Source organism: Cherax quadricarinatus, chromosome 38, assembly GCF_038502225.1.
Source record: "Cherax quadricarinatus isolate ZL_2023a chromosome 38, ASM3850222v1, whole genome shotgun sequence".
Taxonomy (NCBI): Eukaryota; Metazoa; Arthropoda; class Malacostraca; order Decapoda; family Parastacidae; genus Cherax; species Cherax quadricarinatus.
This window is the reverse complement of record NC_091329.1, coordinates 26,621,938-26,635,929: the sequence shown is the minus strand read 5'-3', so window position 1 is coordinate 26,635,929 and position 13,992 is coordinate 26,621,938. Positions and strand designations below refer to the sequence as shown.

Sequence of the window (13,992 nt, the reverse complement as noted above, 5' to 3'; positions counted from 1 at the left end):
GAATGACAGTTTCAGAAAGGGGCCTGCGACAGTCAAAGGGTTAATATGCAAAAAAAATGTATCATTGGAATCAATGAGTACCAATGTACTTGACCATATACTTCACCTAATATTACTATTCAGCTTTTGCTAAGGAATTCTTTTTGCATTGACTTAAAACATGGATTCCATGAGACTGTATAAATACAAACATAGTGCTAGTCATTAAAGTACGCCAGATGCTTCCACATGGTGTGCTTTAGTGTCAAAATTAATACCAGAGCCTATTATACATTTTGGGGAGAGAGAAATTTATGGAAATATAAGCAGTATGTGATCCTTTATTGACAATGTTGTCAATCAAGGATTATGTTATACTGCTTATGTGTTTATATATTTCCATTGTGTTGGTATTTTATACCATTTATTTCCAAAGAAATTTATGCTGGCCTGGCAAATCATAGTGAGACATTTCACGGTTCCACTTGGCTACTCGCTGCATGCTCAGTGTCTTCTGGGCTGGTGTTCTCCTTGTGCCATAGGGTCTCCAGTATGTGAATTAATATGGGCAAAACCAAGTCGCTGATATAAGGGACAACTGCATACATCATTGGATTACACAAGACAAGCCATCAAATGAAGGAAATAGCAGAAGCCATTGGTGTGTGAGAGCATTCAGTGAGGAGCTGATTGTGTTGGTGCCTTGAAGATGATGGCGATGACATGCCCATATCAAAAACACCTCCAGGGAAGCCTAGAAAAACATCTCTACGTACAATAACTGCAATAAAGCAGCAGCTTGAGTCCAAATCAAGAGTTACTGCATGAGAGATTAAAATAAAAGAATCATTATTTGACTATTTGAACAGTTAATAAATGTTGAAGGAGTTTGGTTACAGTAGTTGTCGACCCATCCAGAAACCAATTTTGAGCTATGTGTAGAGAAGGCATGAAGTTGTGTTTGCAAAGAAATACAAAACATGGATCAAAGTTCCTTGGAGTGATGTAGCCACTCTCACAGTGATCTGTAACTGTGGTGGGAACATTAACAAATGCCCAAGTAGCAACCGCTTGGACCCAGGCTACACTTGTGGTACCACAAAATGTCTTAAATCTCGAAGGGTTTGGGCTTGTTTTAATGTTAAAATTGCTCTGTGATCATATGTCGGAATCTTTCACTCAATGTAATGCAAAGATTTTTTATGCAAGACAATGCTCATTGCCACACTACTAATCAAGTGTTCAGTGACTTTATGACTGTGAATTAACCTTCTTAGACAATGACTGACCAGGAAGTTCCCAAATTTGAACCTCATTGAGAACCTATGGACTGTGATAAGATAAATGTACAAGGAGAGGACATCTCTCATGCCCATGGCTGGAGTGGTCACCATCCATGTCATGGGAGAATTTATCTCAAGAAACAATAAAAAATTTGACTAGCTTCCTAGACAGCTGAAGGATGTAGTAAAGTGCATGAGGCAACTCACAAAACACTACATATTTTTCATTTTTCTATTTTTTGATCATGGTTTGAGAGGGGGCTGGATAACTTAAATGAGGAGCACTGTACTTTGATTTCAGTAAGAGTAAGAGGTAGATGGAGTCCAAGGAGAATGGCACCAGTAGGTGAGAGAAATAAGAGTGAATGAACCAAAGGAGGAGATGGAAAAATATAAAGAACTACTGGGAGAAAGATGGGCTAGAGAGAGTACATGAAATGAGGAGGAGGCTGAACAGCTTTCTTTTTCTAACACGTCGGGCTATCTACCACCGAGGTATGATGACCTTCCCCCCCCCACAAAAAAAAAAACTTTTGTCATAATTACTTCAATCACTGTCTTGCAGAAGCATGCTGATATCACAGTTCACATGACCCTCCAAACAGCAATAACACCACCTCTCCTTCAGAGGTAAGCACAAGTCCAGCTAACAAGTTTTCCTGAATCCCTTTGCAAGCATTACTCTGCTCATATTCCAAGAGTACAACAAATAATGAAAACCACTTAGCCTCTACTCACTCTTATCTAACGCATTCACAAATTAGTGCTGGATGTTCAAGCCCCTTGCACAAAAAAATTTACTTACCTCTTCCCTCCAACCTTACCAGGGATAACTCCTACTCCTTCTTCCCTCCACCCTAGATTGATACACCTTCCAAGTTATCCCATTCTGCTCCATTTATTTATTTATTTATTTATTTTATGTTTTTGCAAACAGTACATTGAGATTTTGTATTTACAATAGTGGGTTGTAATGCAAAGAGAGCCTCTATTATGCCTAGGCATTATGGGCCAACTTAACATTATTGGCTTAATACTAAGGAGTATATCATAGTTGTATAGTAGTGTAGTAATTATTTCATAGTTGTACAGTAGAATATTAATTATAGATGAATCAAAATTTGTATAATACAAAGATATATTTATATTCGAAAATGCTTTTTGTGAAAACAATGATTCAATTACATTCCTGTCAACAATGGATAAAAGGTTCAATGTGGTTGTTTCAGTTATGATGTGGGAGTACAGTGGACCCCCGACTAATGATATTATTTCAATCCAGAAGTCTGATCGGGTGACGTTATAAACCGAATTTGTTCCCATACGGAATATTGTGAATTAGATTAGTCCGTTTCAGACCCCCAAAAATACACCTACAAAAGCACTTACAAAAATACGCTTACATAATTGGTCAAGTTGGGAGCTGATCGTTAGTCGGGGGTCCACTGTACATAGGTGAGTGTGTACTGAGTATTTAGTATTTAGTCTAGGGTGATTAAGTGGCTTTTGAGAAGAGTCTTAAATTGATTTTCAGACTGGGTTACTTTAATATCTTCTGGTAATGAATTCCTCTCTAAATGTCCAAACCATCTTATAAACTCCTCCTCAGCCCACTCAATAATACTTCTAGTAACACTGTACCTCTTAACCTCCAAACTATGAATTCTCAGCATAATATTCACACTATGCATTGTCCTCAGACATATGACATCTCCACTGACTCTAGCCTCCTTCTCATTGCAATGTTTAAAACCCATGCTTCACACCCATCTATCAGTATTGGCACCACTATACTTTGCTACATTCCCCTTTTTTTCCTCCATAGATACCTCACTGTACCATTTACCTTTCTCCCCTCATTAATTCCATAGTTCACCTCATCTTTCATAGACCCATCTGCCAATAAGTTCACTAACAAATATCAGAAAACATATACAGTATTTACTCTATACTCCCTTCTTCCAATCTGATAACCAAACTTTCATTAACCAGATTTTTTGTTACTCTTATTACCTTGCTCGAAATTTCTTATGTTCATTTTTAATTTCTTTCTTTTATATATCCTCCTAAATTCATCTACCAACTTTTGCAATTTCTCTTCAGAATTTCCCAAAAGCATGGTGTCATTGGCAAAAAGCAACTACAATACCTCCCACTTTGTTAGGCTCATTATCTTTTAATCTCATTCCTCTCCTCATCGCCCTAGTCTTCACTTTTATTACAATCCTCATCTATAAGTATGGAAACAACCATGAAGACAAATGAGACACTTGTGCAACATTTGAGTATTTTTATTGTGGAAACATTTCACCAGCCAGTGGCATCATCAGTCCAATGTGGAGAGAGGTAGAAGATGAGGAGTGTGAGATAATCAATCCCTCAGCCTGGAGTTGATGTGTTCAGACCAACAATCTTTTATCAAGACTAATGATCTAAACACACCAACTTAAGGCTGAAAGACTGATTACCTCAAACTCCTCATCTCCCACCTTTCTCTTCACTGAACTGAAGAAGTCAATGGTTAGCAAAACATTTCCAGAATAAAGATACCTAAATGTTACACAAGTGTCTCAATTATCAAACTGTCAGTTTTCTAAACCATTTATACACAACCATGGTAACATCACTCTATCACTCCATGATCGCATTTGCAAAGGCATTTGACAAATACGATCATGGAGTGATAGCGCACAAAATGAAGGCCATGGGCATTACGGGGAAGGTAGGCAGATGGATTTTCGGTTTCCTAACACACAGAACACAAAAAGTAGTAGTGAACAGGGCAAGATCCAGCATCAGCGAGGTCAAAAGCTCAGTGCCCCAAGGCACTGTCCTGGCACCTCTGCTGTTCCTCATCCTCATAGCAGACACAGACAAAAACACCCGGCACACTTTTGTATCATCATTTGCAGATGACACTAAAATAAGCATGAAAGTAAGTACGGCTGAGGACACTGAAAAAGTACAGGAAGACATACACAGGGTTCTCCAGTGGGCAGTGGAAAACAACATGGCGTTCAATGGTGATAAGTTCCAGCTTCTTAGGTATGGAAAGAATGAAGAGCTCAAAAGGAGCACTATATACAAAAACTCTAAGAGGGTCACCAAATAGAACGTAAGGAACACGTAAAAGACCTAGGAATAATTATGTCAGCGGACCTTTCTTTTTAAGATCATAACAAGACAAAGATCACGACAGCCAGGAAGATGGCTGGGTGGGTATTGAGAACTTTCAAAACAAGGGGAACAATGCCAATGCAAACATGGAATGCATGAGAGTATAGTCATACCAACACTCTTATATGGGTGTAAAGCATAGGTTGTGAATATTACAACAAGGAGAAAGCTGGAGGCAGTGAAGATATCGTGTCTGAGGTCAATGTGTGGTGTGAATATTATGCAAAGAATCCATAGCTTGGAGAATAGGAGGTATGGGGTTTCTAAAAGTATTATCAGAGAGATGAAGATTCGTTGATGATGGTTTAGACATTTAGAGAGGATGGAACAAACTAGAATGACTTGGAGAGTGTATGGGTATATAAATCTGTAGTGGAAGGAAGGTGGGGTAGGGGTTGTCCTAGGAAAGGTTGGAGGGATGGGGTAAAGGAAGATTTGTGTGTGAGGGGCTTGGACTTCTAGCAAGCATGTGAGAGATAAGAGTGGAGACAAATGGTTTTTATGACTTGTGTTGTTGGTGTGTGAGCAAAGTAACATTTATGAAGGGCTTCAGGGAAACCAGTTAGCTGAACAGTGCCTGAGCTCTGAAATAGAGGTGGAGATATGTTGCAGCTTGTTAACTGTAGTGTCAGCATGCCTTTGGCAAGCCAGTGGAGTGAGTAATGATAAAAGTGTTTCTTCTTTTTCAGGTCACCTGGCCTTGGTGGAAAACAGCTGATGTGTTAATAATTTTTTTTTAACACGCTGGCCATCTCCCACTGAGGCAGGGTGACCCCAAAAAATAGAAACATTTTCACCATCATTCACACTATCACTCTTTGAAGAGGTGCGCAGATACAACAGTTTAGATGTCACTGTAAACAGCAAATATAAATAATAATTTATACAAAATTATTAAAGAAGAGACACCACAAGCACTGGTTTCATAAATAAGTTAGGTAATCATAAACAGAGGTAATACTCAGCTGGATCAATGAAGATATTCACTGATATTTTCATAAAACTCAGCACTGTACCTGTCTATGTCTTCGTCTCTTTCTGTGTAGATTCTGTTCTGCCCACACCTGACTGGTGACATCAACGTTGTTGCGATCTTCCTCAAGACGACGTATCCTATCCTCCAGTTCACCTTCAATTGCATCCCACAGCATCACTTTCTCATTCTATTAAAAACACAGCATCACTCTGTTTAAATAAGAATTATTCCTACTTTATCCTATGATAAATCTTTGTACATAACTGAAAATTTCAAAGGAAATACTGTATTACAGAAACACAAAATGTTAAGATATACATGGAGTATAAACTGTATACTGAATATGAGTAGAAGTTTGTAAAATTTACTCGTATATGTGTGTTAGATAGGAGTAAAGGCAAACAGTTTTTGGGACCTGATGAGTTGTTGAAGTGTGAGCAATGTAACATTTTGTGAAGGGATTCAGGGAAACTGGTTAGCCAGACTTGAGTCCTGGAGGTGGAAAGAACAGTTCCTCAATACTAAAGGAGGGGTGGGAATATGTATTTGCCGTTTGGAGGGACATTTACAGTGCTCGTCACGGCATTATGCCGGGTGAGCACAGCAGCATAATCCTGTGATGAAAATCAAATGCCTACCTTACAGGAAGATCTTTTTTCATCAGTGCATTCTGCTGGGTAGCAGCTGTTAGCATGATGTCACGGCCTGCCACCACACTTCACAGTGACTTCTCATTGCTCTCATGGGTGCCGTGGTAAGAGGAAGTGTTGCACTTTTGTCTCTCATCCACCTCATCTTTTGTCCAGTATTCCCTTTGGTTTTGGGGTTATACATCTTTGACTATGGGTAAAAGGAAGTCTTTAACACCTGAAACTATAGCTCACATCATAGGGCTTCACAAAACTGGGCACCAGACAAAAGAAACAGTGGAGAATGTTAGTGTGTGTGAGCTTTCAGTGAGGAACTGGATGCAGAGTTTCAAAGCTGGTGGTGGTGTCGAGTTACCGTTTGCCAAACCTCAGCCTGGCCCCTCCAAGAAGACATCTGTTTGTACCTTAACTATGTTAAGGCGTAGAATTAGGGGGGATATGATTGAGGTGCATAAATGGAAAACAGGATTGAATAAAGGGGATGTAAAGAGCGTGCTAAAAATATCTAGCCTAGACAGGACTCGCAGCAATGGTTTTAAGCTGGAAAAATTCAGATTCAGGAAGGATATAGGAAAGCACTGGTTTGGTAACAGAGTTGTGGATGATTGGAACAAACCCCCGAGTACTGTTATGGAAGCTAAGACGCTGTGTAGTTTTAAAAACAGGTTAGATAAATACATGAGTGTGTGTAGGTGGGTGTGAGTTGGACCTGACTAGCTGGTGCTACTGGGCCAGATGTCATGCTCCTTCCTTAAGTGGAGGTGACCTGACTGGGTGGGCCACTGGTCTAAGCCGGGGGTTGACATGGACCTGCCCCGCATGGGCCAGTAGGCCTGCTGCAATGTTCCTTCTTTCTTATGTTCTTAACTGCCTCTTTAACACAGTTAAGGTATGAACAGATGTCTTCTTGTAGTTTCAGGTGTTAAAGACTTCCTTTTACCCATAATCAAAGATGTATAGCCCCAAAACCAAAGGGAATACTGAACAAAAGACGAGGCAGATGAGAGATGAAAGTGCAATATTTCCTCTCGCCACGGCAGCCATGTGAGCAATGAGAAGTCACTGTGAAGTGTGGCAGAAGGCCGTGACATCATGCTAACAGCTGCTACCCAGGAGAATACACTGACGAAAAAAGACCCCCCTGTATGGTAGGCCTTTGATTTTCATCACAGCATTATGCCAGGGCACTCACCTGGCTTAATGCCATGACGAGCACTGTAAACTGTCCTATCTGTGCACCTCTGGCAAGACAGTGATAGTGTGAACAATGCTGAAAGTGTTTCTTTTTCAGGTCACCTACCTAAGTGAGAAACAGCCAGTGTGTATTAAAAAAAAAAAAAAAAAGCAATCCAGTATAGGGTGCAAAACACTCAACCCTTTCACAGTCATGAGTTTAAAAAATCTTAAAATGGTAGAAAATGATTTTCCGAGAGTAATAACATAAAAAAATGTGAAATTTTAAGGAAAACTTATTGAATTATACAGGCACAAAGTAGGCGGTTCTGGGTGCAATTTACAATTAGTAATTTCAACCAATTTGAGGCCCATTTTATGCCAATATCATTGCTCAATCTAATTCCTGGCTATTACCCTAGTATACCTTCCATTCTATCAATTGAGCACAAGAAACTGCCCATACAACTATCAGAACTAGCCTATAAAGCATTCAAAAGCCAGCCATTTGGCTTATTTTACACAAAATTTAAGAAATTCTAATTTATAAACAAAATCCATAATAAACACTGCAGGTAATCCAGCAACTAAAGCAAACAATTCCTTTAATTAATGTCCCCAGACCTCTCCCACATAGCACTCGTCTTTCATTTTAAACCCGTCATCACACACACAAAAATGAAGTTTTATCTTTTTTCTCAGGTAATAAAATATAACTAAGAATGATTAGTTATAGTTTAGACCATCACAGTAATTGAAGTAGACCAAGTAAAAACCCATAATATAGATCAGAAAGGCATAGTACAACAGTGAGTGATTTATATATATACAGTGGACCCCCGGTATTCGATATTAATCCGTTCCAGAGAGCTCATCGAATACCGAAAATATCGAAAACCGAATCAATTTTCCTCATAAGAAATAATGGAAATCAAATTAATCTGTGCAAGACACCCAAAAGTATGAAAAAAAATTTACTACATGAAATATTAAGTTTAATGCAATAGAATAATTACAATAACAATAAAATAATTGACACTTACCTTTAATGAAGATCTGGTGATGATTGATGAGATGGGAGGAGGGGAGAGGTGTTAGTGTTTAGAAGGGAATCCCCTTCCATTAGGACTTGAGGTAGCAAGTCCTTTTCCGGGATTACTTCCCTTCTTCTTTTAATGCCACTAGGACCAGCTTGAGAGTCACTGGACCTCTGTCGCACAACATAACTGGCAGCCTCACCATGCCTAATCACACTATGTATGCCACTACGATTCTTAAATCTTTCAAACCAACCTTTGCTGGCCTTAAATTCACTCACATCAGCACTAGTTAAAGGCAATTTCTTTACCAAATCGTCATGCAACTGCCTAGCCTTTTCACAAATGATCGCTTGAGAGATGCTATCTCCTGCTATCTGTTTTTCATTTATCCACACAAATAACAGTCTCTCAACATTTTCTAACACTTGCGGTTGCTGTTTTGTAATCACAGTTGCACCTTTTGCAAGAACAGCTTCCTTGATTGCCGTTTTCCTGGTCACTATAGTAGAGATGGTTGATTGGGGTTTATTATACAACCTGACTAGCTCTGACACACGCACTCCACTTTCATACTTTGCAATTAGCTCTTTCTTCATTTCAATAGTCATTAGCGCCTTTTTTCTCGAAGGGTTGGCACTAGAAGCTTTCTTGGGGCCAATGGTGACTTATTTTGCAGAAAGAAGCACCAGAAACAGTGATAATATGGAATGTACCGAATGTATCCTTAGATGTGCGCACACTGGCTGGCTTGTAAACAATGGCACACACGGAGCAGTTCAGGCCACACGTGGACACTTCTCGTACGAGTCGTATCGAATACCGGGTTTTCAATCGGATACTGAGGCAAAATTTTTGTGATATAATGCATCGAATACCGGATTTATCGAATACCGATGCCATCGAATACCGGAGGTCCACTGTATATGCTTAATTTTCATGTGTTCAAATATACCTCTAGCTGCCATATCTGGTCTCAGCTGAACTGTTTGGATCACCTAAAACCTCTCACATCTAGAAAAAAATTTGGTCCATGTGGGAGAGGCAGTGCATCATATCTAAGTGCCTCAATATAATGTATACATAAGCTGATTTTGAAAAAAGGAGATAATTGTACCAGTATACAGGATGTGGAATATGCAGTATGATGCCTTATTGGTTCCAAATGTACAGCCTCTCCTCACTTAACAACCGAGTTCCGTTCCTAAGAGTAGGTTGGTAAGTGAACTGGTCATTAAGCGAGGAGCATATTATACTGGTAGGGGGTTTGTCAACCATCTTTAGATATTGTTTTAATGTCACCTTTGCACCATTTATAACATTTTTAGTATATTTTTTGAATATTTATACAGTAGTGTACCGTATACTGTAATAAACAGAACAGAGGAAATCAGCTCTAATATACATTACTTCGGTTTGCATATAGGTCGGATATCTGGTCGTAACTCTGAATGGTCAGTAAATGAGTACGTTGCTAAGTGAGGAATGACTGTATTACAATTTGATGATACTAACAGTGGATTTTGACCAAACTGTTCAATAACAGTGGATAATTAGTCACACTACATGACTTCTGTTGACTTATCCAAGATTACATCAATATGGTGTGGTTTTTTTATGCCCATAACACCTGGGTGCCCTCAACATCAAAATACAACACAAAACCTAAATAAAAACTTATTTAATGAGAAATAACCGACTTGATTATATCCCATTATTTTTGGCAATACTTTTTTTTTAACACACCAGCAGTATTCCAGTGAGACAGAGTGACCCAGGAAACAAGAAACTTTCACCATCACTCACTACATCACTGTCTTGCCAGAAGCATGATGATACTACAGTTCAGATGCCCATCAAAACTGCAATATCCCCACCCCTCCTTCAGAGTGCAAGCATTATACAGTGGACCCCCGCATAGCGACTTTAATCCGTGCAAGAGGGCTGATTGTTATGCGAAATGATCGGTATGCGAATGAATTTTCCCCATAAGAAATAATGGAAATCAAATTAATCCGTGCAAGACACCCAAAAGTATGAAAAAAAAATTTTTACCACATGAAATATACATTTTCCTACACACAAAGAGAAGGATACATGCACAATAGTAGAGTAGTACATGCACAATATATATTGTGTATGTACTACTCTACTAAATGAAGAATAAATGACACTTACCTTTATTGAAGATGCAGCAATGACTGATGAGACACTGTGTCCTGGGAGTGCCTTTTCCTCCTGAGTACTGTAGGTCCTGTTTGGCATTTTCTTCCAGAACAGGCCTTATCACACTGTGTATGCCACTACGATTCTTAAATCTCTCAAACCAACCTTTGCTGGCTTTAAATTCACCAATATGAGCACTAGTTCCAGGCATTTTTTCCTGTTCACCTGGGTGTTAGTCGACTGGTGTGGGTTGCATCCTGGGAGACAAGATTAAGGACCCCAATGGAAATAAGTTAGACAGTCTTCGATGACACTGACTTTTTTGGGTTATCCTGGGTGGCAAATCCTCTGGGGTTAATTGTTTTTTGGTATTCTCAATAAGCCACACCAACAACGGTGCTACAGCAGCAGCAGCAGCAGCAGCTGACAGTGCTACAGTAGCAGCAGACAATGTTACAGCAGCAGCAGACGATGCTACAGCAGCAGCAGATGATGCTACAGCAGCAGCAGCAGCTGACGGTGGTATAGCAGCAGCAGCAGCTGACAGTGCTACAGCAGCAGCAGACGGTACTACAGCAGCAGCAGACTGTACTACAGCAGCAGCAGCAGCAGCTGATGGTGGTACAACAGCAGCAGCAGCTGACAGTGCTACAGCAGCAGCAGACGATGCTACAGCAGCAGCAGACGGTACTACAGCAGCAACAGACGGTACTACAGCAGCAGCAGCAGCAGCTGATGGTGGTACAACAGCAGCAGCAGCTGACAGTGCTACAGCAGCAGCAGACGATGCTACAGCAGCAGCAGACGATGCTACAGCAGCAGCAGACGGTACTACAGCAGCAGCAGCAGCTGACGGTGGTACAACAGCAGCAGTAGCTGACGGTGCTACAGCAGCAGCAGCAGCAGCTGACGGTGGTACAACAGCAGCAGCAGCTGTACCACCAATAGTAGCGATGGTTGATTGGGGTTTATTATACAACCTGGCCAGCTCGGAGACACGCACTCCACTTTCATACTTATCAATGATCTTTTTCTTCATCTCAATAGTAATTCTCACCCTTATTGCTGTAGGGTTGGCACTAGAAGCTTTCTTGGGGCCCATGCTCACTTATTTTCCAGAAAAAATCACCAAAAACACTGTAATAATACGAAATGTTCCGATTGTATGCTTGGATGTTACCGCGGAGGCTGGCTGGTAAACAATGCCACCGGCGGCACATGTGAGGCTAGCTAAGGGCGCACATTGGACGCGTCTCGGACGAAGAGCGGTGAGCGGGTTTTTGGGCGGTATGCGAGGCAAAATTTTTGCGATAAAAGCGAGCGGTATGCGGATTGAACGGTATGCAATGCGTACGGTATGCGGGGGTCCACTGTACCTCCCACCTCCAGGACTCAAGTGCAGCTAACCAGTTTCCCTTCAAAAAATGTTACCTTGCTAATACTCCAACAGCTTGTCAAATCATAAAAGCCACTTGCCTCCACTCAGTCCTATCTAATACACTCACACACGCTTGTTGTATGTCCAAGTTCCTTGCATATAAAACCTCCTTTACCCCCCTCCCTCCAACCTTTTCTAAGAAAACCCCTGACCCACCTTCCCTCCCCTACAGATCTTATTCTGTTCCATCCTTTCTAAGTGACCAAACCACATCAGCAACCCCTTCTCAGCACTCTGGATAATGCTTTTAGTAATCTGCATCTCCTCCTAATCTCCAAACTGTGAACTCTCTGCATAATATTCACACCACACATTGTCCTCAGACATGGCATCTCTACTGCCTCCAGCCTTCTCCTTGCTGCAGCATTCACAATCCATGCTCATGCCCATATAAGAGTCTTGGTACTATTATATTCTCATACACTCCCCTTTTTGTCTCAATGGATAACATTCTTTGTCTCCAAAGATACCTCAATGCATCACCCACCTTTTTTCCCCCCATCAATTCAATGATTCACCTTGTCTTTCACAGACTTGTCCACTGACAAGTCCACTCTTAAAAATCTGAACACATTCTGATATCCACTCCGATATCCAATCTCTCAATACCTAAATTTTTTGTTACTCCTCATCATATTGCTTTTTCCTATGTTATCTTTCAAAATTCTTTCTTTTACATTTTTTTTTATTGCTTTTTCCTATGTTATCTTTCAAAATTCTTTCTTTTACATTTTTTTTTTTCAACAAGTCGGCCATCTCCCACCGAGGCAGGGTGACCTAAAAAGAAAGAAAAAATCCCCAAAAAGAAAATACTTTCATCATCATTCAACACTTTCACCTCACTCACACATAATCACTGTTTTTGCAGAGGTGCCCAGAATACAACAGTTTAGAAGTATATACGTATAAAAATACACAATATATCCCTCCAAACTGCCAATATCTCAAACCCCTTCTTTAGAGTGCAGGCATTGTACTTCCCATTTCCAGGACTCAAGTCCGGTTATATAAAATAACCGGTTTCCCTGAAGCCCTTCACTAAATATTACCCTGCTCACACTCCAACAGCTCATCAGGTCCCAAATACCATTTGTCTCCATTCACTCCTATCTAACACACTCACGCACGCTTGCTGAAAGTCCAAACCCCTCGCCCACACCACCACCTTTACCCCCTCCCTCCAACCTTTTCGAGGACGACCCCTACCCTTCCTTCCTTCCCCTACAGATTTATACGCTCTCCATGTCATTCCACTTTGATCCATTCTCTCTAAATGACCAAACCACCTCAACAAACCCTCATCAGCCCTCTGACTAATACTTTTATTAACTCCACACCTTCTCCTAATTTCCACACTCCGAATTTTCTGCATGATATTTACACCACACATTGCCCTTAGACAGGACATCTCCACTGCCTCCAGCCGCCTCCTCGCTGCAGCATTTACAACCCAAGCTTCACACCCATATAAGAGTGTTGGTACTACTATACTTTCATACATTCCCTTCTTTGTCTCCATAGATAACATTTTTTGCCTCCACATATACCTCAATGCACCACTCACCTTTTTTCCTTCATCAATTCTATGATTAACCTCATCCTTCATAAATCCATCTGCTGACACGTCAACTCCCAAATATCTGAAAACATTCATTTCTTCCATACTTCTCCTCCTCAATTTGATATCCAATTTTTCTTTATCTAAATCATTTGATACTCTCATCACCTTACTCTTTTCTATGTTCACTTTCAACTTTCTACCTTTACACACACTCCCAAATTCGTCCACTAACCTTTGCAATTTTTCTTTAGAATCTCCCATAAGCACAGTATCATCAGCAAAAAGTAACTGTGACACTTCCCATTTTGTATTTAATTTCCCATAATTTAATCCCACCCCTCTCCCGAACACCCTAGCATTTACTTCTTTTACAACCCCATCTATAAATATATTAAACAACCATGGTGACATTACACATCCCTGTCTAAGACCTACTTTTACCAGGAAGTAGTCTCCCTCTCTTCTACACACCCTAACCTGAGCCTCAGTATCCTCATAAAAACTCTTTACAGCATTTAGTAACTTACCACCTATTCCATATACATGTACTTG

The 13,992-nt window shown here is 40.4% G+C and overlaps 1 protein-coding gene across 5 annotated transcripts in view; it reads right to left on the bottom strand.

Moving 5' to 3' along the window:
• The window catches only part of Brms1 (breast cancer metastasis-suppressor 1-like protein), a 95,896-nt gene that overhangs the window by 55,308 nt on the left and 26,596 nt on the right, over positions 1–13,992 (bottom strand). For 4 of the 5 annotated variants that reach the window (XR_011392902.1, XM_070092206.1, XM_070092205.1 and 1 more), the window contains exon 4: positions 5,456–5,602. The exons of the other annotated variant lie outside the window; for it this stretch is intronic. Coding sequence is in view for 3 of the 4 variants with exons in the window: in XM_070092206.1 (XP_069948307.1) it covers positions 5,456–5,602 (147 nt within the window). In the remaining variant the exon portion in view is untranslated. The remainder of the gene's footprint in view (positions 1–5,455; positions 5,603–13,992) is intronic. 5 annotated transcript variants of the gene reach the window in all.